Here is a 26981-nt window from a genome sequence, read left to right as displayed (position 1 = left end):
CTCACCACTGCCAGGTTGCAACTGTTGGGCCCTTGAGCAAGGCCCTTAACCCTCAATTGCTTAGACAATACACTGTCACAGTACTGTAAGTCGCTTTGGATAAACGCGTCTGCTAAATACTGAAAATTTAAATGTAAATATATATATATATATATATATATATATATATATATATATATACAGTGTATCACAAAAGTGAGTACACCCCTCACATTTCTGCAGATATTTAAGTATATCTTTTCATGGGACAACACTGACAAAATGACACTTTGACACAATGAAAAGTAGTCTGTGTGCAGCTTATATAACAGTGTAAATTTATTCTTCCCTCAAAATAACTCAATATACAGCCATTAATGTCTAAACCACCGGCAACAAAAGTGAGTACACCCCTAAGAGACTACACCCCTAAATGTCCAAATTGAGCACTGCTTGTCATTTTCCCTCCAAAATGTCATGTGACTCGCTAGTGTTACTAGGTCTCGGGTGTGCATAGGGAGCAGGTGTGTTCAATTTAGTAGTACAGCTCTCACACTCTCTCATACTGGTCACTGAAAGTTCCAACATGGCACCTCATGGCAAAGAACTCTCTGAGGATCTTAAAAGACGAATTGTTGCGCTACATGAAGATGGCCAAGGCTACAAGACGATTGCCAACACCCTAAAACTGAGCTGCAGCACAGTGGCCAAGATCATCCAGCGTTTTAAAAGAGCAGGGTCCACTCAGAACAGACCTCGCGTTGGTCGTCCAAAGAAGCTGAGTGCACGTGCTCAGCGTCACATCCAACTGCTGTCTTTGAAAGATAGGCGCAGGAGTGCTGTCAGCATTGCTGCAGAGATTGAAAAGGTGGGGGGTCAGCCTGTCAGTGCTCAGACCATACGCCGCACACTACATCAAATTGGTCTGCATGGCTGTCACCCCAGAAGGAAGCCTCTTCTGAAGTCTCTACACAAGAAAGCCCGCAAACAGTTTGCTGAACACATGTCAACAAAGGACATGGATTACTGGAACCATGTCCTATGGTCTGATGAGACCAAGATTAATTTGTTTGGTTCAGATGGTCTCAAGCATGTGTGGCGGCAATCAGGTGAGGAGTACAAAGATAAGTGTGTCATGCCTACAGTCAAGCATGGTGGTGGGAATGCCATGGTCTGGGGCTGCATGAGTGCAGCAGGTGTTGGGGAGTTACATTTCATTGAGGGACACATGAACTCCAATGTGTACTGTGAAATACTGAAGCAGAGCATGATCCCCTCCCTCCGGAAACTGGGTCGCAGGGCAGTGTTCCAGCATGATAATGACCCCAAACACACCTCTAAGACAACCACTGCTTTATTGAAGAGGCTGAGGGTAAAGGTGATGGACTGGCCAAGCACCTAAACCCAATAGAACATCTTTGGGGCATCCTCAAGCGGAAGGTGGAGGAGCGCAAAGTCTCGAATATCCGCCAGCTCCGTGATGTCGTCATGGAGGAGTGGAAAAGCATTCCAGTGGCAACCTGTGAAGCTCTGGTAAACTCCATGCCCAGGAGAGTTAAGGCAGTTCTGGGAAATAATGGTGGCCACACAAAATATTGACACTTCAGGAACTTTCACTAAGGGGTGTACTCACTTTTGTTGCCGGTGGTTTAGACATTAATGGCTGTATATTGAGTTATTTTGAGGGAGAATAAATTTACACTGTTATATAAGCTGCACACAGACTACTTTTCATTGTGTCAAAGTGTCATTTTGTCAGTGTTGTCCCATGAAAAGATATACTTAAATATCTGCAGAAATGTGAGGGGTGTACTCACTTTTGTGATACACTGTATATATATATATATATAAAACTCCAGTCACAAAGCTGGGAGTATAAAATATATTTATTTTTTTACTCATAATTTATTTGATACACAAAGCAAAGGGTGTGGCAGAAACATGCAATCATAATATTTAGGAGGAATGTCGCCATACTTTTGGCCATATATCGGCTAAAATAAAGAATAAATCACTGTTGATCCTGGTTTGTCATAACTAAATTTAAACTTGCAGTAAAATAAAATATATAAGTATATTTATGCTTCCAGTCTGTCAGTCTTAACTTGGTCATTGCCGTTTCTCAAGGATGTGTTTCTAGCGTGACTGTACGCTGACTAATGTTTCTCCCGAATGATTTTGTTTCTAAAGCAAAGTGAGGGAAACGCTCAGATATATTTAGTGGCTTTTCAGTGTGTGAAAGAAGCAGTTGTAGCCTTTTAGCGAGTTGTCAGGAAGCTCTGTGCAGTAATTTAGTAGCTGCTGTTAGGCAGAGAAGTTTATTTTGTGTGTATATACAAGAGAGCTTGTGCCTAGTCACAAAATCTTTATCTCTTAGTCTCCAGGGCAGGGGAGTGTGCCAAGTAATTTTACTGGACTAGCAAATACATGCGTGTTGGAGGGGTCATGTGAATGTCTGTGGATGTCAGTCAAGGTGGAGGTCTGCAGGACCGGACATGGTTACATTGGGGAATTTCACACAGCTAGATTGGGAGGGAAAAGCAATGAATACAATGTGAAGTGTGTGTGTGTGTGTGTGTGTCTGTGTTTAGAATATTATCTACTTTATCTAGTAGACGATTATGTACTTTATGTAAACCAATTATTTTTACATTAAATATTGTTGCTGTACAACTGGCAGTTAGCTTGTTGGACATTCCTTTCCAAGAGCATAAAAATTAACTGGAAGTGCCACCAACCCCCCTTCCTTTTTTGAGGCTTTCCTTTTTTACCAGATGCTTTTATCCAAAGCGACTTACAGTTGTCACCAAATGCAGTGTAAGCAATTGATTAAGGGCCTTGTTTAGGGACCCAACAGTGACAAATTGGTGGTGGTGGGACTTGAACCAACAATATTTTGATTGTTAGTCCAGTACATTAACCACTAGGATATCATTGCCATAGTCTAACAGCTCTAACAGCTTCTATTTTTATGGCAAGCCTCCCCATGAGAGTTTGAAGTGTTTCTGTGGGATCCGGTTGGCACTTAGTCATATAAGTTTTTGTGAGATCAGACGTGACATGTTGCAATTTTAATTAGACTATTCCTAACTTAGTCTTTGCTTTTATAACATATGTGCTGTAAGCTGTGTGGGTATGCACAGGGGACCACATGCACTATATAGCCAAAAGTATTTGGACACATGACCATGAGCTTGGTAGACATCCTATTTCAAAACAATGGTATCGAAATAGAGTGACCTCAGTGTGATCTTTTTAGCTATAACAACAGCCACTCCTTGCAAGACTTTGAAATTTGTCTGTAGGAATTTGTACCTATTTGTCACAAGAGTAATTGTATGGCTAGGTACTGCTGTTTGTCAAGAAAGTGTCAATTATTGTTCCAGTCTCCATTCGGCTGGGCTGGGCGACTGCATGAACAACAATTGGCTGTTGTTCATCCAGGGAGGGAGCCGGATAGGGACCTCATAACTGATGCAGTTACGACCTCTGCTGGCTGATTGATGGCGTCTGCACAGAGTAGAGGAATAATGCGTTGATCAGGGTGTGGCTCTCTGTGCACAAGGCTGATCCGCATATGAACCCGCCTCGTGCAGGTAAAATTACTGCACACGTTTTGGGGCGTGTGTCAGTTCGCTCTCCCCTATCGGGGCGGGGGTCAGCACCAGTAGGGAGGGAGCATAAAGCAATTGGGTAAGAATTGGACACGCTAAAAATCGGGAAAAATGTAACACCCCACAGACCTGATTTTACCTTCACAAACTAATACATATGTTGTACACAAGAGATCACTCCCTACTTGTACATCGTTTCTTTTGAATTATTGTTATTGTTATTATCACTATTATTGTTGTTATTATTATTTTCTTCCCTCCATGGGTGTGGAGAGAGGGAAAGGAAGGAAATGTTGGAAAAAGTGTATAAAACTCAGAAAACAGTTTGTACTTAAATCTCTGAGATGTTAAATGTCAATAAATAAAGAATTACAAAAAAAAATCGGGAGAAAAAAGAATTATTAATACAAAAAAATAAAATAAAACTTAAAATGATTATTATTATTATATTTGTTAAAAACTGTAAAAAATCCTGCTATTAAACTATACATTATAATATGGCACATCCTAGTGGCCAGGCAATGCAGGCTATTAACTTCTGATTAGGACATTAATTATGTTAAAAACAACAACAAATATTTAAATCTAAAACATTTCTCGTTTTTTCCTCAGAAGATACAACACCAAAACAGTTTGCAGGTGACTTCAATACTAAATACTAAAAAACTAACCATGACTATTACTGTTAAATATGCAGGTCAATCATGTCATACTTTAAATAGTGGCCTATCTGACACTCCTGTAATGTTCTGTAGAGCATAAGACATTTAACACCTCAGCACTGATGGTATGATGGAATAGTTTGGAACTGTAGCTATCTGCTGAAGAATGTACTGAAGGACTGTTAGTGGGATTGTTGGAATGTAAATTTGCTATGACATCAGTTTGTATGAGAGAAAGGATGTGGTGTGCTTCTGCACCCAGGGTGAGAGACGACTGAATTTATCAGGGTTTTAACATCTCCAGTTTCTGTTTTGTGTATGTTAATGATTATCTGCTGATACCTGATCCATAAGCTGATCCACTGCCAACAGAAACTGAATCGACATTCTGTGCATGATCCGTGTCATCTCAGTCAATAGTAATGCATTCCCCGCAATAGAATACACCAATAAATCAGATTTAAAAATTGATAAGTCCAATCTTGTATTGTCGTACTGGTGGGACAACAGACACGGGTTGTCACACTACTGGAGCTTGAGAGTTTCAGCCGAAGTGTAAGCATTGCCTGGAGTGTAAAATAAATAGTTCTCTTTAGGCGGGATTAATGTCGTTCTTGTCTTTTTAGATACAGTTAATAAAATGTGTCACTGCTTGTAATTATAGATTTGAATTATATTGTTTTGTATTAGAAAATGTAGACGAGAAACTTTGAGAAGGAAAAACACAATCCCCTGGTTAGCACTGATAGCATACACCGATCAGCCATAATATAAAAAACCCCTTCTTGTTTCTACACTCACTGTCCATTTTATCAGCTCCACTTACCATATAGAAGCACTTTGTAGTTCTACAATTACTGACTGTAGTCCATCTGTTTCTCTGCATGCTTTGTTAGCCCCCTTTCATGCTGTCCTTCAATGGTCAGGACTCTCCCAGGACCACCACAGAGCAGGTATTATTTGGGTGGTGGATCATTTTCAACACTGCAGTGACAATGACATGGTGGTGGTGTGTTAGTGTGTGTTGTGCTGGTATGAGTGGATCAGACACAGCAGCACTGATGGAGTTTTTAAACACCTCATTGTCACTGCAGTGCTGAGAATGATCCACCACCTAAATAATACCAACTCTGTGGTGGTCCTGTGGGGGTCCTGACCATTGAGGAACAGAGTAAAAGCAGGTTAAAAAAGTATGTAGAGAAACAGATGGACTACAGTCAGTAATTGTAGAACTACAAAGTGCTTCTATATGGTAAGTGGAGCTGATAAATGGACAGTGAGTGTAGAAACAAGGCGGTGATTTTAATGTTATGGCTGATCGGTGTAGATGAAGGTTAGTAATAAAAGTTTTGTGGAATTTACACATTTTAGGTTAGAATTTGTGAATGTTGTTTGTGTATTTAGGAGTGGAAGTTTAGTAATTCTCTTTTAGTTATTCTCTTGAACTTTTATTACAAAGAACAGATTTGCAGTGTTTTACTGCCCAATTTTATTGTATTTGATGCCTGCAAAACACTGAGATGAGGCAAAATAAGTGTGAATAATTTATAAAATATTCAGTTTACACTGTTTTAAAACTTTCCATAATGTGCAGGTGAATTGGTGACAGGTTATGGTATCATGATATAAAATGATTCAATGCGAAACTAAAAATAATAAAAAAGGTTCATCTGCCGTACATAATATCTTAAAAAGATTTAGAACAACCACGTTGGGTTGATTTCCAGGTTTTCACGTGGTGATATTGTGCAAATGAAGTTTAATTCTACTCTGGAGAGTTTTGGTTCTTAGTTTTAAACAAAAATGTTTAGTAAGATGGAAAAAGTACTGAAGCTTTTCCACTGAGGTTTACAAATCAATAATGCACCGTTGTGCAGTCACAATAAACTACACACACACACATGAGCATAGACGAATAGGATTTTATTGTATTTTCAAGTGCTTCCAGTTGTTTATATTGTATCTACACAATTTCTGTTATCAGCAGAAATTTATTAGCATTTATTACCCATAAATCTCTCTACACGATGCTGTAATGGTTTTCTGTGTCTGTTCAAAATTTTCATAAAATTGATTGTTCTGTGAAATATGGTCTATTATATAAATGATCTAAACAGTAATTCCCTAATACTATTTAAACTTAATTTTGATTAATGATTAATGAGACACAAATCTCAGAGGCCTGTATATAAATGACAGAAAAGTGCATGTCTGCAGCACCAAAACCAAGTTATTAATGCATCATTCATTTTTTTATCTTTAGTAACTGCTTTATTCCATTCAGGATTGCAGTGGGCCCAAAGCCTGCATAGATACACAGGGCACAGAGCAGAACCGCACCCTAGACAAAGCACTGGTCTCTCTTAGACCATGCATTACTTTACTTACTCACTTGCACCTAGGAAATGTCTATCAACCTGCTGGCAAAAAAATAAATAAAAAATGGATCGCAGAGAAAAATTATAGTAGTTAAACAGATTTTAACAGGCACATTAACTGAAACTTGTGTGCAAACGCCCCCTTTTGGAGGAAATAAGATGCATTTTTGTGTTGCCTGGGTCATGTAAAAAAAATCATGGGCAAAAAGAGGGTCGCTTGAAAAATACTTTGAAGAACCCTGACCTAGATGAAGCTCACATTATGTACCTAGGAGAAAGTTGATTATAGTGGCATGTGCAAGTGACATAAAGTAACTGGATGTACACACATTCTGACAAATGCAAACAGTGTGAAAGAAATGTAAATACCATTTTAACACAGCTTACTTCTACTGCCAACATTACTCTGAGCACCGTCCTCATTAGGTATGATTGACTTACAAATTGTATGTTTGTTGCCACCCAAATATGACTTTGTTTATACTCACCTTTAGGCAAAATCTTTCATAAGATTCTTCAAACTAGCTTGCTGGAGATAAGTGTCTCATGGATCTCATGGATTTTTCAACTCATTTTATTTAATAGTATTGAACTAATGTTTAAGAACTTTTGGTTCTTAATGGATTATTGCGGCCATATTTCCAGCTTTTTTAATGACACACTATACAATGAACCCCACACCCATAATTGCAAAAGACTGATCCATCAAAAAGCTGGTCATTATTACCAGACCTATCATTTTCTTGACACTGTGATATTCATAGTCATAATTACCCCTCACCTACAGCTCCATGTATAATTAATCTTCTTTCTGACTGTGAAGACTATTGAAATAAAAGAGAAATAGTTCTATACACAGGTGTATTGTAAGGATAATAGAGATATGTTATTTCATTTTATAGGTTGTTCTCACTAGCACATTGTTTATTTAATGAAATGCACTCTTCTTACAGGTTTTTCTCAGAGTATACCTCTTTCAATACATGATTGATTCAAAACATGAATAATTGTAACTTGTTTTTTTAAACTAGCTACTTAAAACACATCTGTACGTTTAAAGAAGTGCAGGGCTGACATTAATATTATGGCACTTGGCATATCATGGCACATCAACATTATTATTATAAGTAGGTGAACTGACTCTCTGACAGGGTGCTGTGCACAGAGGTAGAATTCTGCTAGCCCTCTACCACTGGGATCCCAGGTGCAAATTCCAACCGTGCTATTGGCCAGCTGGGCATCTACTTACAGACAGGACTAGTTATGTCTAAGATGGAGGGGAGGGGGTTAGCAGAAGCAGAGAGGACTTACTGTGGTTCAGTAGCTACTTTACTTTTCTGACCATCTTGTAAATGTACTCAGTGGTCATCAACTTTCTTCATGAGAGCAGTTTTCTGAAGCACTTGGTCTAAATTCTAAAAGGCTTCACATCCATATGTGGCTTCTGATCAGACCAAGGCTTTCATCAGTCTTAGCTTGGTGATGGTGCTAATTGATTTGTTTTTCCATGTTCCTTTCATTTTGACTATCACCGCCATGTCCAATGCCATTCCTGACTTCACTTTACCAGCACATTCTGCAGTATATACTCTTCTTCCCAAACATAAGTAGTCCATGTGTCCCAGTCTTCTACTTCTCACCATAATCTCCAGTACTTTTCATTCATTTTCTTATCCGCTTATCCAATTAGGGTGGCGGGGGTGTGCTGGAGCCTATCCCAGCTTTCCAGCGGGTGCAAGGCACACAGTAACACCCTGGACGGGACGCCAGTCCATCGCAGGGCAGACACACATACACACACACATACACAAACATACACACACCCATTTACTTATAGGGCAATTCAGTGTCTCTAATTAACCTGACTGCATGTTTTTGGACCGTGGGAGGAAACCGGAGCTCCCGGAGGAAACCCACGCAGACACGGGGAGAACATGCAAACTCTGCACAGAAAGGACCCGGACCGCCCCGCCTGGCGATCGAACCCAGGACCTTCCTGCTGTGAGGCGACAGTGCTACCCACCGAGCCACCGTGCCACCTTCTTTAGTGTTTATTACTTTAATTTTTGCTGCATTTATCAGCATTATATTCCTTATTACAACACACCAGCACCTGTAGTACTTCTAGTGATGTGGTCAGTAATAATATGATGCCATCAGCATAGCTGAGATTGCCTGAGATGGTCTTTCCACCAATCCTAAATCCTCCGGAAAAACAAATCCTTGTATCGCTTTTCTCATAACTACTGTGTTTATGATGTCGATGATGATGATGAAACTAAAGTTATGCAGTCATTGAATTAGTCACACTTCCTGATGATCTTGTGCACTAATGTGTCACCTGCCTGCTAATTACTACTTTAATTATTGTTAAAGTAGGAAGAGTGTAGTTAATTCTCTCACCTGTTTTTTAAGTGTTTTTTGTCACCTCAGTTTTGTATTTTTTATAGAAAGTGGTGAGGATTACACAGTTGTTACCAAGCTACAGAAATCTGTTTTGTTTGTGACTGAATATCCAATATCTGAATACTTTTATTGCACGATGAAAAAAGCTTGAAGCAGCAATTTGCAATTCAGACAGAATTTAATGTGTATTAAAAAAACGCCAAAATTAACACAGATTACATTATTTCTCACAACCATTTTACATTTTATGAATTTTACTGTTTTAACTGCAGAAATTACAGTACAATACCTGGTGCAGGTATTTGTTCAAATCTGTTCAAATGATGTATGTTATTTCAATGCTACTTTGCTAAGCCATGCCTGTGCTGGCCTGTAATGTTTGCACGCTTTTAAAGGATCTCTTTCAAACGGCTGCAGAACCACTAAACTCATTTCTGAGTCCTTACTAAGTGGGTCGTGCATCTAGCTGCTCAATTTACACAAAGAGCGAGTAAAGTGCAGAAGCAAAAACACAAGAGAATATTTAGGCAGTGCAAATGAACATTGTGAAAAATCATTACAATTATTTTTCTTGAAATGTTAAATATAAATGTATATCTGCATATTTGAGCATTTGTTTCTTGAATACATGGTTTTAAAAACGGAAAACTTTTTTACATGATTGCAGGGAGTTGTAAAATGAATAATGAGCTCATGTCTGAAACAGCATTTAGAGTAGCCAGTCCACCATCTGCATGTTTTCAGGGAGTTGGGAGGAGTCTGGAGTACCCAAAGGAAATCGACACAGATAGAGCATGTGACACTCCTTAAATAGTGACTGGAGTCCAGGGGGAAACCCATATTCCTGTACCGCACCCAGTCCACCAGCTGCCTCACTGTCTTGCATATTCCCTATAACTAGGGCCTTAAATTCATAGGAAAATTTGCTTAATTTCACGGACCTCGTTTTTAAAAAATCACAGATTACACGGATTTTTATAGAAAAGTGGCACATTTTTCTGTCATTAAATAACATCATAAATTAAATAATAGAATCAATGGAAGCTACAATACACAGCACAGACTACCCTAATAGTTCCCTCTCAAAGACCAACATACTCGGCTGCTTTCACCCGCCAACACCGTTAGGTCGGGATACATCAATACCATTTTTTCCGAACCGAGTACAAGTACATGTATTTTTGTACTTGCCGATACCGATACCAATACCTATTGGATCAGATATCTGACATGCTTGAAAACTCGATCCGGTCGGATCGAGTTGTTGGGTAGTTCACACTTAGCGATCGAGAGCCGAGTTTTGATCGCCGAGCGAACGCAGAGTTGCTCCCGAGCCGGCAAATCTAGCGCCGACCAGTCGCCGAGCGAAAATCAGGGCAAAAATCGTGTAGTGTGAACTACGCATAACGCAGCAACGTGCACTAGGCACACGGTATCGGATGTTTAGTATCGGAGCCTCGTTTGCGAGTACGAGTACAAGTTAATGAGCGCGGTATCGGGCAAATACCCCATACCAGTATCGGTACTCATGCATCTCTACCGTTAGGTATGGCCTTACTTATAACTGTGCTCAAATTTTAATACCTACCAGTTCTGTCTTTTGGGTGCTGTTTCTTATTTCTTTTCACTTGAGTACTGGATTGTGACACTTATTAACGAAATTTACATCACAAAAACAAGTAAACTTTGAGTACATATTTATATATTTTTAAAACTTCAGGTCACTCAACTGTTACTGCTTATTAGGGCTGGGTATCACCACTAATTTCCTGGATCGATTTGATTCCGATTTACAAGGTCCCTATTCAATTCAATTTCGATTCAACACATTTAGGCATATTTGAGTTACATTAACAGGTTTTGTTTAAATATGTAAAGATGTTTAGAGAACGAATGTGATAATTGTACAAAGAACATTCATTATTAAAAATATTTGTTTACATAAAGAATTAATCCAAAACAGAAAACAGTAAACCATTTTTTATTATTATTTTACATGTCCGACACGCTACAACAATGTACATGTAATGTAAACCCTCTTTGTCGACTTGGATGACGTTGCGACACAGTGTTTCACATCTGCGTGCAGGTTTGGAATGGCCACTTCACTCAAATATTTGCGTGTGGGTAAAACATAACGTGGTTCCAGAGTATTAATGAGACTTCGAAAGCCATCGTTTTCTATTTGGATTGAAAAATCGATTTTATAAACCCACCCTTACTGCTTATTTTTTTCTTTTGGCTGCTCTCGTATTTAAAGGTCATCAAAGTGGATCTTGTCTGCATACCAGTCCTGGCACAGTTTTACACTGGGTGCCCTTCATGATGTAACTTTATGATGTTTTTTATCCAGGCTTAATATCAGTGGTGGTTTCGCGTGACCAGCAAAGTGGAATGTTGCACTGTGGTGCACAAGCGATAAATCAGAAACAGGTGTATCTCGTATAGGTTTTTATTGGCAGTCGACAGTGTGAAATGAAGTGTCATGCACACATGACAGGTTTTGCACCTTATGTGACACGCAGTTTGATATGCTTCCATAACTTCATATCCGTGCAACATAGCAAACCCATTCCAAAGAACACACCTTCTGTCTGTGTCGCATACTGCCACATAATTTCCATCACTTACAGCAAGGAAAACAATACTTTACCATACCAATGATACATTTTGTTTTTTTATTTACTTCTAGTGCAAATATTCACTTTCAATGTACAAACCCTAATTCTGGCTATGGTTGGGACATTCTGTAAAAGTTCCACTTTTTGTGAATTCAGGGTTTGTACACAGAGAATGCATTTTTATTTTAGACGTATTAATATGTACAAAAAACTATTTATAAGCATTAAAATTTTATTTTTTATATTATTGCTTCAGATAAAAAATTTTTTTGCATATCGCATCCGGTTTCAATACAAAAGACTTTCTATTGTTAAAAAAACTAGGCAACATGAAGTAATTGTGGTAAAGGTAAAGTTTTTTTTAAAAGTTATTATGGGGCAGTTTTTCTTTCAAAGCTACAGCACCCTAGGGGACACATTTAACATTCCAGTCAATACCTGACTGTTCCAGTGTACAAGTAAAAAGTTAATAGAACCACAAGTTATCATGCTTGGACAGACGTGCACAATTTTACAATTTTAAAACTCCTCTGCTAAAAAAAAAGCAAAGAAGCATGTGAAAATATAGCACTCAAGGATTTGTACAAATATGCAGGCTTAGCTTTTCTTCCAGATGCTAAGGGATGATGGTGTTAAATGCTGAACTGTAGACTGGGAAAGAGCATCCTGACTGATTTTTAGCAGGCAATTTTTATTTGCACTTGTTTTTTCTGCCACCCAGTAAATGACTTTTGAAATGAATCAAAACTCCCTACTGAATTAGCAACTCTATTCTTTGTGGTAAGACTTTTAAAAGGATGATAAATGGTCTTCTATTTCTCTAGTCTGAAACATTGCACCACACTGAAGAGACATTACCCTTTAAACTACTGCTTTACCTCTTTATAGTTTCACATTACCGTATGCACAGTGTTTTACTGTGCATGAAGTTTAACTTTCCGGAACCTTTGACTTGAAAATGAAGTGAGTGGCAATAATACTTTGCCATTTTGAGCTTCTTATATAGAGAAAGGGTAAAAGAGCATTCATCATTTTTTAAAATGTAATATACTTTTTGGCACTCAGGGGCAAGGTCACAGCAGGTACTGTTCCACTGGAAAACATTGGAAACACACTGGACAGGGAGCCAATCCATCGCAGGGCTTGACCATTTCCCATAACCTCAGGCATAGCCTATCATGTTTGTATAGATGCCCAGCCAAGCACTATTGAGATTGGAACTCAGCATTGGTGGGCTAGCATAATAGACCGCTGTGGCATCTGAGCATTCAGTGGCAAATATATCCAAAATCAAATTAACAACACATGCAGTCTGCAAGTGTGCAAAAGGTCAGGGGGTCTAAATACTTTGTGAATCCACTGTGTGTTTGTTAGTCAACAACATTAAACATGCAAATTAAAAGTGGACAAACTAGAAGTATATTTCAGTTCCTGTTTGTATTTTACCATTGCTTTATTCGGGTCGGGATCACTGTGGGTCCAGTTTCCCTGGAATCACTTTGACACAATGCAGTAAAACACCCTGGACCAGATGCCAATCTATCACAAAGCCTTGGCCATCTCCATCACTATTCGACCACAACTGTAGAAAAAAACAAATTTACCAAATTTTGTTTCGGCTTTATTACTGCTCCGATTTTATTTTACATATGTAGTTTATGATTGTAGGTTGTACTTAGAACTATATTGTTTATGTGACTAGGTTGTTAGCATTGCTGGCAAGGCAGAATTGTCAAATTTTAAATGCATGTTTTTCCTTTCCACAGTCGCCCTCGGCTTGCTCAACAGGGGTTTTTGTATCTGTTGGCCCTGGATTTTGTAAAGTTGCTTTGAGACAATGTCTATTGTAAAAAGCGCTATATAAATAAAGTTGACTTGACTTGACTTGGTAGCCCCATCACCAATCAATGTTAGTCCCCTGAGCAAAGCCCTCAACCCTCAATTGATTTCTTTGTGGCTGTCACAATTGTAAGCCACTTTGGATTAAAGTGGCTGCTAAATGTTGTTAATGTGAAGATTATTTGTCTCATATCAAATCCTTGGCCATGGACAATGCTGCACTCTATTTACAGCAGAGGACACACTGCAATTTCGACCTCTGCAACATCACAGTGAGAATCACTCTCTTTGATTTCTCAAGTGCATTTAATAACATTAAACCTATCGTGCTGTGGAAGAAGATGGATAGAACCCAGGTGAAAAAGTCCATGATTGCCTGGGTCACAAACTACCTTTTCTCTGACAGACCCCAGTATTTGCAGCTGGGGACCTGCCGATTTGGGTGTCTGGTCAGTAGCACTGGAGCACCGCAGGAAACTGTGCTCTTTTCCTTTCTCTTTACCCTGTACACCACTGTCTACCAGTGCAGGTCAGATCTCTTCCACCTTTTGAACATTTTCAACGACTCTGAAGTGGAAGAGTGGTGAGCAAATGAGCAAGAAAAGAGAATGCTGAGACCTTGGGTTAGGGTTAGAGAAGCTTGTTTAAATGGTGCAAGGGGAACCATCTGCTCCTCAGTGTAGTCAAAACCTAAAAGATGGTATAGGATTTCAGAAGGTGGAGGCCAAAACCAGTCCTATCACCATCAGAGCAATAATAGAGCTTCTGCTGGCCGAGTTTGGAGGAAGTAGGGTTTGTATGTATGATCCCAGTAACACCTACCCAACAGTAGGTTCTAAATGTAGGAGCATCATGATATTGGACTTCAACTTTGCAAATGACTCTTATTCATCACAGAAGGAAACATGAGTGAAGTGCTGATGATTTTATTTTTGCTGCCATGATACCTAAAGTCAACATAATTTAGTATCTGCCATCTCATGACCTTAACATTCATTTAAAATGTATAAAATTTATGAGGATTTTAATTAATAATTTATAAGGAGAATTCATGACCTTGGAAAATTAAAGAAGAATTTCTAATATTATACATTCTAATGTTAATTATTTGTGATGTTTGAATATTTTTGTGAATCTGAGTATATGCACTGGAAGTATATTAAATACTTGTTTCTCCTAGTGTGTCTACTTTTATATATAAAAAATCTCCATTGTTTTTCTCTCTTTTGGTTTACAGTAACCATGACCAGTGCTACATCCCCCATCTTGTTGAAATGGGACCCCAAGAGTCTGGAGATCCGCACTCTGACTGTGGAGAGGCTGCTGGAGCCCTTGGTCACACAGGTAAGAACTCATTTTATTTATCTGTGAAATTGATTGTCAGATTGTCAGGGTTGTTCCAGTCCATTGCATTGCAGGGCATTATTTACACTACACGCTTATTCACTTACTTATGATGTATAGCCAGTATGAGTGATGCACCAGAATTCTGGGGTTTGAAATTTACCTCCAGTGTCTGTCACTGAGTTCTTTGTGTACTGGGGTTTCATTCTGCCCTAAAACACATTGAGTAGGTGGCTTAGATGCTTTTAATATTACATACAGCATCCAATCCCTGAACTCGTGTGGCTTACTGGTCAAAAGACATTATTGATATGGCATCCAAGCCTCCTACTCTATGATAAATTTGTGAATGCCCGTCCATGAACTCGTTGGACATTCCAGTCAAAAACCATGGGCATTAAGGTTTAAAGTTTGTCTGGGGTGAACTTTGTTTATTTAGTCAAGGCACTATGTTGAATAATTGCCTGTCTGTCAGTTGAGGCAGAGTTGTTTAATGGTGTTGACGGCAGGGCTCTGTGTAGACAACAAATTTTTATGTGTGTGTGTCTTGTCACCCCCTTTTACCCCATTTAACTCTAGTCGGACCCCCACTGACCAAATAAAGAAGATTCTCAGCACTGCAATAGCACTAACATGGTAATGAGGGGGTAGTGTGTGTTCTGGTGTGAGTTCATTAGGTGCAGCAGTGTTGTTGGAATTTGTAAATACTGTTTAAAAATATATTAGCCAAGCTACACATACCCTGTTAACACTTGGTATAGGTGTACAGTACAGTTTTCCTTTTTTCCTGCACAATGTGTGTGTGTGTTTTTTCCCTGTGGACACTTTCTAATGGCTTTAGATTTTAATTAAAGCGCTATTCTCCCTCCAGCACTGACAATGAGTTATTCGAATATACTAACCACAAAGCTGCGCCTGATACACTCGTACCTGTGCAATACACACGACTGTCTTATACAACATTGCAGCCACTAGTGGATAAACGGTTCAGTTCTGGGCATTTTAACCTGAACAGACTGTGTGTTAGTCTACCTAACATTTCGCCTCATTTACACATTTAAATTACCTTGTTTTCTGTGGTTGCAATTTGGGTTTGTCTGTTTTTTTTTCCAATTTTAATGAGCATCTGCAACATGCAGATTAAGCAAGAGGGTGGTCACTAAAAGACTGTTTGGACTGTGTGGTTTGTGTGGATTGATTTTTATGGCTTTGGTTCCCAAGTAATGAGATTGACTTTGTTTCAAGGAGATTTAACTGAGGCATTTTTCTCCCGTAGCAATTATTACTTCATAAACAGCTACTGTTAAAATCATCATTCTTTATTGTTAGTATTATTTACTGAAGGTCTGCATCAGCTGATTTGTTTGCATTTGTATGGTTGAGCATTTATCAAGCTAGATTTAGTGTTGTTTTGTTTGCTGAGTTTTACAAAACAATATTTAGAAGAGAGAACATTATGCAAGGGCTAGATAGATTAGTCAGAGCAGCAGTGATAGTACCAGTGTATTTGCTGGATTTTTACAAGAAACTCTAAAAGCAGAAGAAGGTGAGTCATTAATCTTAATATAACAAATAAAAGCATTTTATACACTTCAAAAAGAATTTTATTTCCTTTCCATCTCTTTTTTTTCTCCTGCTTTCTCACCTTCACTGCCAGTTAAACCCAGAAAAGCCTTGGCCTCTATTTATTTTGATTTTTCATTTTACATTTCTAGGCCTCTACATTTTTAAGTTGTTTTGTAGTGCTGTTAGACACATTCAGTTCAATCTCTTTATAATGTGTCAGAAATAAAGCACATTAAAATTTTATATGAATGGACAAAAACTAAATCATATTTGAGCAAAAAAACCTGCAGTGTGAAAGTAACCTGTGTAAGAAAGCCAGTGTGAAACTAATGAGCTGTATAATTAGAAGCACAGCTAGAGGAAATGAGGGTGGCTTAGGAGTAGAACATTTCACAACTGAAGCGGCCGCTTATTCACAGCTTTGCTTTACTGAGTTTAGCTCGATATCCATCCCACACAAACTTTCTTGCGATTTCCCTCCTCACTTTGGACTACCAGTTTGTTAAATGTAATCTTTGGTGCTGGGTCTCTGTTCTACTAGTACCAAACACAAGACTACAAAATGCCGCTTCTAATGCCTGCTGAATTTGATTTATGAAAAATAATTCTAAATATGTATTGTATAGTCTTCTGCAGATTTGAAGTCAAGATTTATGTGTTTGTGTGAGCAATATGCACCAGATGACGAAATAAATCGGTTTTATTGATGGTGCTAGAGGCGAAGCCTATGCAAAGAGCTGGTTAAAATCCTACCAGTGACTTAGATCCAGAAATTAATATTTACAAAAACTAGTCTTTTATACATTACTACTTTTATACATTACTACTACATATACTACTAAACTACTTTTTCTTTTTCCATGAAAAATTGTGCGTCAACAATAAATAAGCCATTTTCACTGTCTGGCTTGATTTTAATGTTTTTCCATCTCATGGAAAACAGAAGGTGAATTGGTTACTCTAAATTGCCACTTGATATGACCAAATTATTGATTATTTGAAATACTAAGTTCTTTATTCCCACAAATAGACTGGCAGCCTGTCCAGGTTGTGTTCGTTTCTTGTGACCAGAAGTTTTTATCATATAAATGTGACAGTGCCCTCCTCCAAGCATGTTAATTTTCCTGCTCATGTTACTTGAGCGGATATTTGAAGGTATGTGGTGACTAGCTTGTTTGTCTTAGGGTTTTTTTGGTGTTTGCTTTCACCCTTGCTAACTGTTGGCTGTTGCTCAATATATACTAAATGAAAGAAATTGTAATTCAACAGTAATTAGACAGACATCTAGATCTGATAGTGCACATTTTAAAATGTGGTAAAACAGTGAGTCGTAGCATAAATGAGCAGCTGACAAATCGGCAGCAGTTATGTGCTTTTATCTCAACATGAAAGAGAAATTTTAAATACATATTTCTAACACCTAGTGGAATATATTCCATAAATAATTACGACTCTTCTGAGTGCATCGAGTGGTCAAATCCAGTATTAGTGGCAAAATGTGGCAGGGATATTTCCGGAGAACAAAACTCTTGGTTAATATTAAATGTGTTCACTGTGGCCGCTCAGGTGGCGCAGCGGTAAAAACACAAACTGGAACACCAGAGCTGGGATCTCGAATACATCGTATCGAGTCTCAGTTCTTCCTGCCTGCCGGGCTGAGCAGCCACATGAACAACGACTGGCCTGTTGTTCAGATAGGGGTGGGATATTAAAGCCGGGTAGGAACTCATAACTAATGCAATTGTGAGCTCTGCTGGCTGATTGATGTCGCCTGCACAGAGACAGGAAAAGAGTGCTGTCTCTCCGTACACAGTGCTGAGCTGCACTGCACTCGTCAAAGTGTAGGTGAGAAGATGCATACGGCTGCTGCCCACGTGTCGGAGGGGGCGTGGGTTAGCTTTGTTCTCCTCAATCAGAGCAGGGATCAACATTGGTGGTGAGGAAGCATGACGCGCTAAAAGGGAGAAAATGGGGGAGAAAATGCATAAACAAAATATATAAAAAAATTTGTTCACACATTCACACATTTTGCTGAGCTTTCTTTCTAACTGTATCAAGGATTTATGTATTTTTAGAAGTTTAGATGGGTAAGTGAAGTTGGATTTGATTCCTACATAAAAATCCATGTTTTATAACAAATTAAGATGTATTTGTGACGTCACACACAGCAATCTGAAGGACTGACCAATGTTGCTATAGCAAATGTCATCTTTTAAAAACAGGGCTAATCCAAGATCAGATTTTGCCTAGGCAAAAGTGAGAAGAGGCCACTTCTAATTAGAGTGAGTCACTTATTTACCGCATTGTGGCACATTAACTTGTAAACAATCTTTTTTGCATGTGCACTGGAATTTAAAATTTGTAAGACAGCAACAATGTTGTGCCAAACTGTAACATGTCATGTGAAGGGGTATCAGATAAAATGAAAATAAATTTCTTTTCTGTTTTGTGATTTGACAGAGGAGGGCATGTACAGTTTTGCCCTGGGTGCCTCAATGGCAGGATTTGGCCCTGTTGTTGCCATAAAATAGGAAACGTTGTTGAATGCAGCTTTATGTAAAAATCATGAAACAATCTTAAAATAATGTTCAGACTGTAGCTACCTTTATGTTTAGCCGTTTCCTTTTTTGTAAGAATTAAAAGGTTAGAAGTAAAGTAGGCCAGTAGGAACGGAAAGGGGAGCAGTAAGTTAAGGTGTTGAGTTACAGCAGCAGCATAGTGATTGCCCACTGTCTGTCTTCCACAGCTCAGCCCTTTCCAAAACTAATTATGATACATTTCAATGCTTCTCCAGGCAGAGAGTGGGAGAAAAAAAAGTACAGAGAGAGAGAAATAGAGAGAGAGAGAGAGAGAGAGAGAGAGAGATAAAGAGGCCAGTCTATTGTGTCTCAGTAGCAGCAGATCAATTAAAATTTAACAAAAAATTTAATTCTGCAGTGTGATTGGAATCTGAAAACTTTGCTATGACAAAAAAGTTCATTTAGGTTCTTTTTTGTATAAAAGGTAGTTTTAGAAGACATACCGTATTATATTACACGACAGAAAGGTATGAATCCATGGAACAGAGGTGTAAAACCCAATTTCAGCTACATATTCGACATTTTGGCTGCCCTCAAAGAGCCATAGTTTGTACGAGAAGTTCTTTTAAACTTTGCAGTTTTGTTTTGCTGTCCTATATGGGAAAGTTCTAAAACTAGGGATGTCCCGATCCGATCTCAAAGATCGGAATCGGGCCGATTAAGGCATTGTTTAACTGATCGGTATCGGCTTTACTAAAGCCGATCCTAATCCCGATCCTTTGTTTTACGCCAGCATGTCCGCTGTGTGGAAATACTTTAAATTGGAAAGTGAAACAAGTCCAACAGTGAAGTGTAATGTCTGCAATGCGAGCGTTTCATGAGGCGGTAGGAGCAGAGCTGCGTTCATTACTGTAGAATTTTACTATTTATATGGTGTGTGAGTCAAGGGTCAATCCGGTTTACAAACAACTTTTAATCCCAGTATGAAAACTTATTTACACGGTATATTCACAAAGTGTCGGGAGCATAATACTTTATTAACTTCTTTTGTTATGGTACCAAATAGCGGACAGCTAGAGTCACCGCGTTAGCCAAGCACGCTATTCCATGCACTATGGAAGCCCCAAAGGGTCAAAACACACTCGAATACAGCAAGTTTATTATTATATGATGAGAAGAGGAACCGGCTGTCCGCTAACACGGCAGAGATGCTGATTTTCCTCAGAAAGAACCTTCACTTCATTTTGAGTGTTCTAGTTTTACTACTACAATGCTGCACTAAGTTTGTTTCCTTTTATTTTGTAAAAGTAAAAGAACATTAAGCAATAGTTTGGATGCAGGCAATTTTTTTCCTACAGCACTGCAGAGCTATTCAGTTGTTAAACATATACATTGGATTAATTTGAATAACTGTAATGTACTTGAAGTGTGCACTGTGTGAACAGTATTAACTATTTCTTATCTAGACAATATCTAGAAAATACAAGTATCGGTTTGAGACTCGGTATCGGATCGGGATCAAAATTAAAGATCGGGATCGGGAACAAAAAAACGTGAACGGGACATCCCCATCTAAAACAGTTTATAGCTTTTAGATTTTACACTGTAAATATTGGATTGGGCGTTTGTGTGTGCAGTGTTTGTGTAACCGGCTCAGAGGAGATTGACAGCCAGGCACAGTTACTTCTATTACTTCTATTAATTAATAAAATGTTAATATTGTTTTTAAGGTTTCTTCCTTTACAATTTGCTGGCTCCTTTTTTGGTAAACTTGCTTTCTCTTGAAACTGTGATGCTGGGCTTGAGCCAGTCAGGATTTCCGCTGGCACATGATGCCAGCACACTTTATTTTTACCTGGGAACCCAGCCAGTGTCGCAGCACTTTTTTTGGCTGCCCCTGTAGGTGACGGAGTTAAAAGCGGCAGTCTTTTGCGGAGCATGCCTCACGCTTGAACCCATAGGTTGGTGGAAGGCGGTGCTGCTTGTGCATTGCCACCGATTTGTTCTGCTTTGCCTTCCTTCTGCAAGGAAGAAATGAATGAATGAATGTCCAGATGCTTTAGGCCTTATCATGCATGACATAACAGTGCACAAACTAATCTAGCTATTATAACTCACTGCAGAATGGACCTTTGGGACTAGCCCACCTTTGTGCATCATTTTATATCTGCTGGTTTTAGTGCTGGTTTCACATCAAGACATCTATAAAAAGCTGAGCAAACCTTTAAATCAGACCCATTGTGGCCTGCTTGTTCAGAGATGGTCGGTGCTGTGTCACTGGAGGAATACACTGTTTATCTTTTTTTGTTAGGCTTTTTTTTTATCACGCATACATTATGTTGTGAAGCAGGGGAAATGTGTTAGTAAATAAAGCCATAGGTGTGTTTGTGAGAGTTGCCGATATATTCTAAGGAACACGAGCATTAAAACATACTTCTTTTAGCAATGCTGAGTTCTTTTAACTGTAGCTACTGCACCAACTAAATAAGAACTACAGTAAGATTACAAGAATAAAGCTGATTTCTGCTTAAGTATGGATTCACACACTCATCTCTGAGTTACGCAGTGTTCTTGTACGCAAAGACTCACAGTCAAGCAGACAGCTGTCCAGTTATGTCTAATGCTTGTGTGTAGTGTCATAAAAAAATCTATATTGCACAGAAAATATTTAAGAAATTTAACTTTTTCATTAAGGGCACTTGGATAACGATCAGGTGTATTAAGATAGCCCACTCACACTGAGATCTGATTTAAATATCAACAGTGCTGTCGACTGACTGGGTGTCTTTATTAATGCAGATTTTTATTTCTAATTTATAGTAAAATGTAAAGCATATTGTAGCTTCCATTGCTTAGGGCCAATGTATAAAACCTTTTTATTTTGGTGTTACTGGCAACATCCACTGTATTACATCAGTAGTCATTCTGAGTCCTGCTTCTGCTTCAGAACTATTGATTTCTGGCTGCTTTGTTGTATTGAATTCTTGGTGGTGTAAACAAAATTGGCCCCCAGCCTGGTGTGTGGGAAAAGACTGGACTAAAATAGGGGTGGGGTCTGCATTTCAAGTACATATACTGTATATCTTAGATCCACATTGAAATTGTTTCCTGTTTTACCTCTGTAATCAGATTTTGGTGTGGTTTCCCAATGAGTACCTGCTGGCTTGACCATAGGCTGATTACTTGGTCTCTCTGGCTTGATTGAAATTGTTGTTAAATTGTTAAAAAGAAATTAAATTCAAATTAAACAGGAAATTAAAAAAATATATTTTACTCTAGCCAAAGTCTAGACATCTCATTAATGTCTGGCAAATGATGTCTGTTTATGCCTTTTGGATGTTTTTATGCTTACTGAGCTGTTACCCGTGTAATTGCAGTGTGCTTCGCTTATAAATGAATGTGCTTTTTTAAATGATTTTTTCAGACATTACACTCTGTCCTGTTAAAAAAAGAAAACAGTGGCTGGAGCCACATGTGATAAAGATAATTATTTTATTATAATTATAATTTTTATACTGCACTAATGATTTACAACACTACAGCTTGCAAAATAGCATGGATAACTATAACCTATTTCAAGCATGCACATTAACAAGGACATATTAATTAGCTTTGTGATTCTGTGATTTTTCTTTAATGCATTTTTAATGCACGGAGAGCCACACCCTGATCAACATTATTCCTCAACTCTGTGCAGACGCCATCAGTCAGCCAGCAGAGGTGATAATTGCATTTATGAGGTCCATATCTGGCATTTCCCTTCCCTGGATGAACAACAGACAAATGTTGTTTATTTAGCCGCCCAGCCCAGCCGGATGGCAGAGCTGAGATTCGATTCGATGTATTCGAAATCCCAGCTCTAGTGTGCTAGTGTATTTTACCACTGCACCACCTGAGCGGCTAGGTTCTGTGATTTGATATGAACACGTTGACACTCAATCACATAAATGGGTATTTGGATATGTATTGGATATGGTCAAACGTATGTGGACACCTGACTACAAGGTTGTTGCACATCCCATTCCTAAATTACTTTTTTCTGGAAAGGTTTTCACGAATTGTGGAGTGCCTCTGCTGGAATGTGTGACCATTCAGGTGAAAGACTTAGGTCTTTTTACTGAAGCCTATATTTTTAATGATGATCAGAAAACCTTTTATATACCAACATGATAGTGCTTTTTCATGTATTGAATATTTATTTATTTTATTCTTTAAGATAATTATGATTTATTTGAACATAGATGGCTCCCTGCAGGTCAGATTTCCATTATTCTTTAGGAATTTCTATTTTTCTCATGTCTCAAGTTTTTGTTGATTCAAGAGGCTTTCTGGAGGAAAATAACAGTAGGCGTTGTTCGAAGGTGTCATACTTGTTTAAGGGAATTTCACCAATAACACTTGGTTTTTTAGACTTGGTATTTCTTTTATTATTACAGTTCATTTTTCAGTAATCATGTGTAGTCACCCAACAGAATTGCTCCTCAGTCTGTGAGTCACTGTTCAGCTTACTGGCTAAAACTCTTAATGCTGCTAAATTTATCCATCAATTTTTGAGGATATGATTTGCTTTTGAGAGTATCCTTTTTTATTATTATTTCACTTTATATTTGGTTGCACATTTTTTAAAGTGCAGGAATCAGTACCCAGTCATTTCTCTGGCTTTCCTTCTCCACTTTGCGGACATACAGTTGACTGTTGAGCCATAACAAATACCTCAGACATTGCTGTCAGTAGAAATAGGCTTAGTCCACAAGTAGAAACTATTTGTCCCTTGACAGGTGCAGCACACATGTGCTTTTAGACTAATGATTAGGAAACTAGGACAGAAGGCTTTTTTTGTTTTTAAAAAATTGTCGCAGGATAACCTGAAAACAGCAGAAACAACGGTTACACAGTAAACAATGAACTGTGCTTTGATCGTTTACTTAACTGCACCCTACGCAATACACCAAACCAACAATGAAACGTGGGTGGAAACACCATTTTAAACATTTTTGCCATTGAGAGGTTTGTTTAAACACATCTGGGTACAGGAACATATATATGGGTTTGGATCTGTTATCTACACAGACAAGATCGATCATCTCTGAGGTGGAAATGGTCAGTATCATGCAATAAATTGACCCTTTCACTGTATTCCTGCCTTGCAATCGGTGTGTCCCGCTGTGACCCTGACCAAGATAGCAGTTGATGAAAATGAAATTAAACATATCCATGTACTGTGTATTAGAAAAAAATGTTTATTAACAGTTCTCTTTTTAGCTTTTTAAAAAAACAGTTGACACATTAACAAATACTTTAAGATATTTAAACAAATACAGTACATTTGGTATACATCATTTAGTCGTTCATTTATTATTAATTTACTGCTTTTTCCTGACTGAGGCCGTGGTGTGTCCTGAGCTTACCCTGCGAACACTGGGCACAATGTGGAAATTCAAAAGACATATGTGCGTAAAACACAAATCATATTAAGAAGCAACAATAAAATTGGTTAAATGTGTATTTTTACTAGCTGTGTAATAGAGAACATTTGATTTGATTGATTATCTTTAGCACTGATTTCCTTTTAAGCTTTTAGAGAAAATAATTGCTCAAAGTGCTTGAACAGTAATGTTCATGGGAGATTATGTTCATTTGGTAATTAGTGCAAACTGTTTGATTGGAGTCGTGCAAAAGCCTTTGTTTGATCTTGATGGCCATTTATCTTGGTCTGAGATGCAGCCAGCTCTGGAGCTTAATGAGTGCTTCTGTCAAAAGGAGTAACATGACCTTTACACAGCCGCTATCACTGCACTCGCCAGACTTAGCTACACGCTGTTAACCTAAAGGTAGTGCTGTACATTGATCTGCTTTATAATCTTAAAAGGAGTAAAAAAAAAAAAAATGTAATACTGTATATATTTTTTTTACAATCTCTTTTTTCTTGTTTAAGATTTTTAACCTATTCTTAGTTACTGAATTTCTTTTATTACTTTGAATTGACTGACTTTATTACACTTGCTTCCTAAATTTAAAAAGTAGTAAAATCCATTTTTCATCTACCTGTGCAATGTTTCCTGTTCCACTGGCAGCCACAAGCTTAAATCAGAACAGACTTTAGTCTACAGTCGGCGATGTGTTCTTTTTATTAAATGCTGCTCCTTTTTTTCCCACAAAAAATATTTTTGGTAATTGTAGCCAAACTGTTTTATTTTCATCTCTCCTGCTCAGCGTATACGTCTAAAGTTTCTAAAGTATCTTTGTCTTTAAAAATTGACTTTTGTGACAAGGTTACAGGAAAATGTTGCTTTCTGATGACTTCTTGTAGCAATATTTGCTGTCATATGGTTTTTGCTTTGTGTTTCTGTTGACTTGGTCAACTTGTACAGTGTCTGTTATTCCTTAGCTGTCATTGCTTGATGATATTTTAGACAATGGAATTAACAAGCTAGAAGTGCTGTGATATGACAGTGGTAGCCTAGTGGGGAGAGCTTTGGGCTATCAACCGGAAGATTGGCAGTTCAAATCCAGGCTCTGCCATGCAGCCACTGTTGGGTCCTTGAGCAAGGCCCTGAACCCTGTCTGCTCCAGGGGTGCTGTAAGATGGCTGACCCTGCGCTCTGACCCCAGCTTCCAAACAAGCTGGGATAGGAGAAGAAAGAATTTCATTGTACTGTACAACTGTATATGTATATATGATAAATAAAGTATATCTTCTTCTTCTATATTTGATTAGTAGACATTCAGTCATCTTTACAGGACACAGTAATAAAACAAAAAAGCTGTAGTTTATGCCACTGCAATGTTTTAAAATAACCACATCATAGAGTCCTTATTTGTATGATAATACTTATTGTGTCAGGAAAAAAAAGTAATAAATGGGCAAATATTACAAAAGTTTGCTTTGCATGTCAGAGTTTTGTTCCATTCAGGCACTGGCATAGTTGAATGAATCAGTCTCTTTCTCAATAGAATTAACAAGGTACCTGGGCCCAGTTTTATATACTGTCAATGTTTATGCGCTTGTAATTTATTCTTGTTTGGCTGTAAGCCTGCTCATACATCTATCAGTTTAATAACTGTAATAGTTTTGGTGTCATTACTTGAACATTCTGTAGACTAAAATAAAAACAGAACTGCTGTGTGTGTGTGTGTGTGTGTGTGTGTGTGCATGACTGATAACAGGAGCAGCCCTTTGGGTAAATTTGCTTGCTAATATATTAGCTTGAGAAGCTCAGTTATAACAAAGCCTGTGGTTTTTATTTACCTGGTGCTAATTTTGTCAGTATCACACAGCCAGTCAACTATTTCAGCTTTTGTAACGTCCCCATTCTGCTCTGCTCAGTTCAGCCTGGCAGGTAGAGGAGGTGCAGTTGTAGATAGAGTGAGGGTGGATTTTCTTTTAACGATCTGTTGATCCGCTTTTAATCGAAATCAAGTGTTAGTGCTTTAAAATGAATTAAATTTTTTGGGTGGTGTAGCCTAGCACTTAATTCTTGATTACTTGCAGTGTATCCAGTCACAACAGTAAGTTGCTTTGGATGAAAGTATCTGCAAAATGCCAGCATTGTGAATAAATTTGATTGACTGATTTTCAGGTTACATTATTCTGTGCATTCGGGTGGGAGTCCGTTTGAATCTCAGCTGTGCTATCTGCACGGATGAATGAAATAAAATGCAGTGAAAACATCTCGTTATTTTAATTCAGCATGCAAATTCACCTTTAATGCAAAAAGACAGATTAAAAGAAGCCGGAGGAAGGTGGTACAGTCACATGAAGAGCCTCTGCTCCAAAAGGCTTGGCTTGCTTTTATGTTGGTTTTGAAATGGCCCTTAAATACCAAGGCTTATTTAACTTAAAAGAGGATTAAGTGTATTTAATCTCCAAGCCAGTGGCCGCATGGTTAGTGTTTGTTTTTTCTTTTCATTTTGGAAATTTCACAGCATAATTACATGATTAGCAAAGCAATATTAATAAATGAAACATCAAAAGTGCATGTTTGTTTTAAGATAAACAAACATTTTTACCTATTTTATGTTAAAAATGAATGAACAGGGTGACACATGCATG

The 26981-nt window shown here is 38.2% G+C and overlaps 1 protein-coding gene across 1 annotated transcript in view; it reads left to right on the top strand.

Moving 5' to 3' along the window:
- Positions 1-26981, top strand: part of ctnna2 (catenin (cadherin-associated protein), alpha 2) — a 600844-nt gene that overhangs the window by 16139 nt on the left and 557724 nt on the right. Inside the window, exon 2 of the mRNA XM_063008183.1 lies at positions 14737-14843. Within this exon, the coding sequence (XP_062864253.1) occupies positions 14742-14843 (102 nt within the window). The 5' untranslated portion in view covers positions 14737-14741. The remainder of the gene's footprint in view (positions 1-14736; positions 14844-26981) is intronic.

This window comes from Trichomycterus rosablanca, chromosome 14, assembly GCF_030014385.1.
Source record: "Trichomycterus rosablanca isolate fTriRos1 chromosome 14, fTriRos1.hap1, whole genome shotgun sequence".
In the NCBI taxonomy this organism is placed as follows: domain Eukaryota; kingdom Metazoa; phylum Chordata; class Actinopteri; order Siluriformes; family Trichomycteridae; genus Trichomycterus; species Trichomycterus rosablanca.
This window is presented reverse-complemented; position numbering and strand designations above follow the sequence as displayed.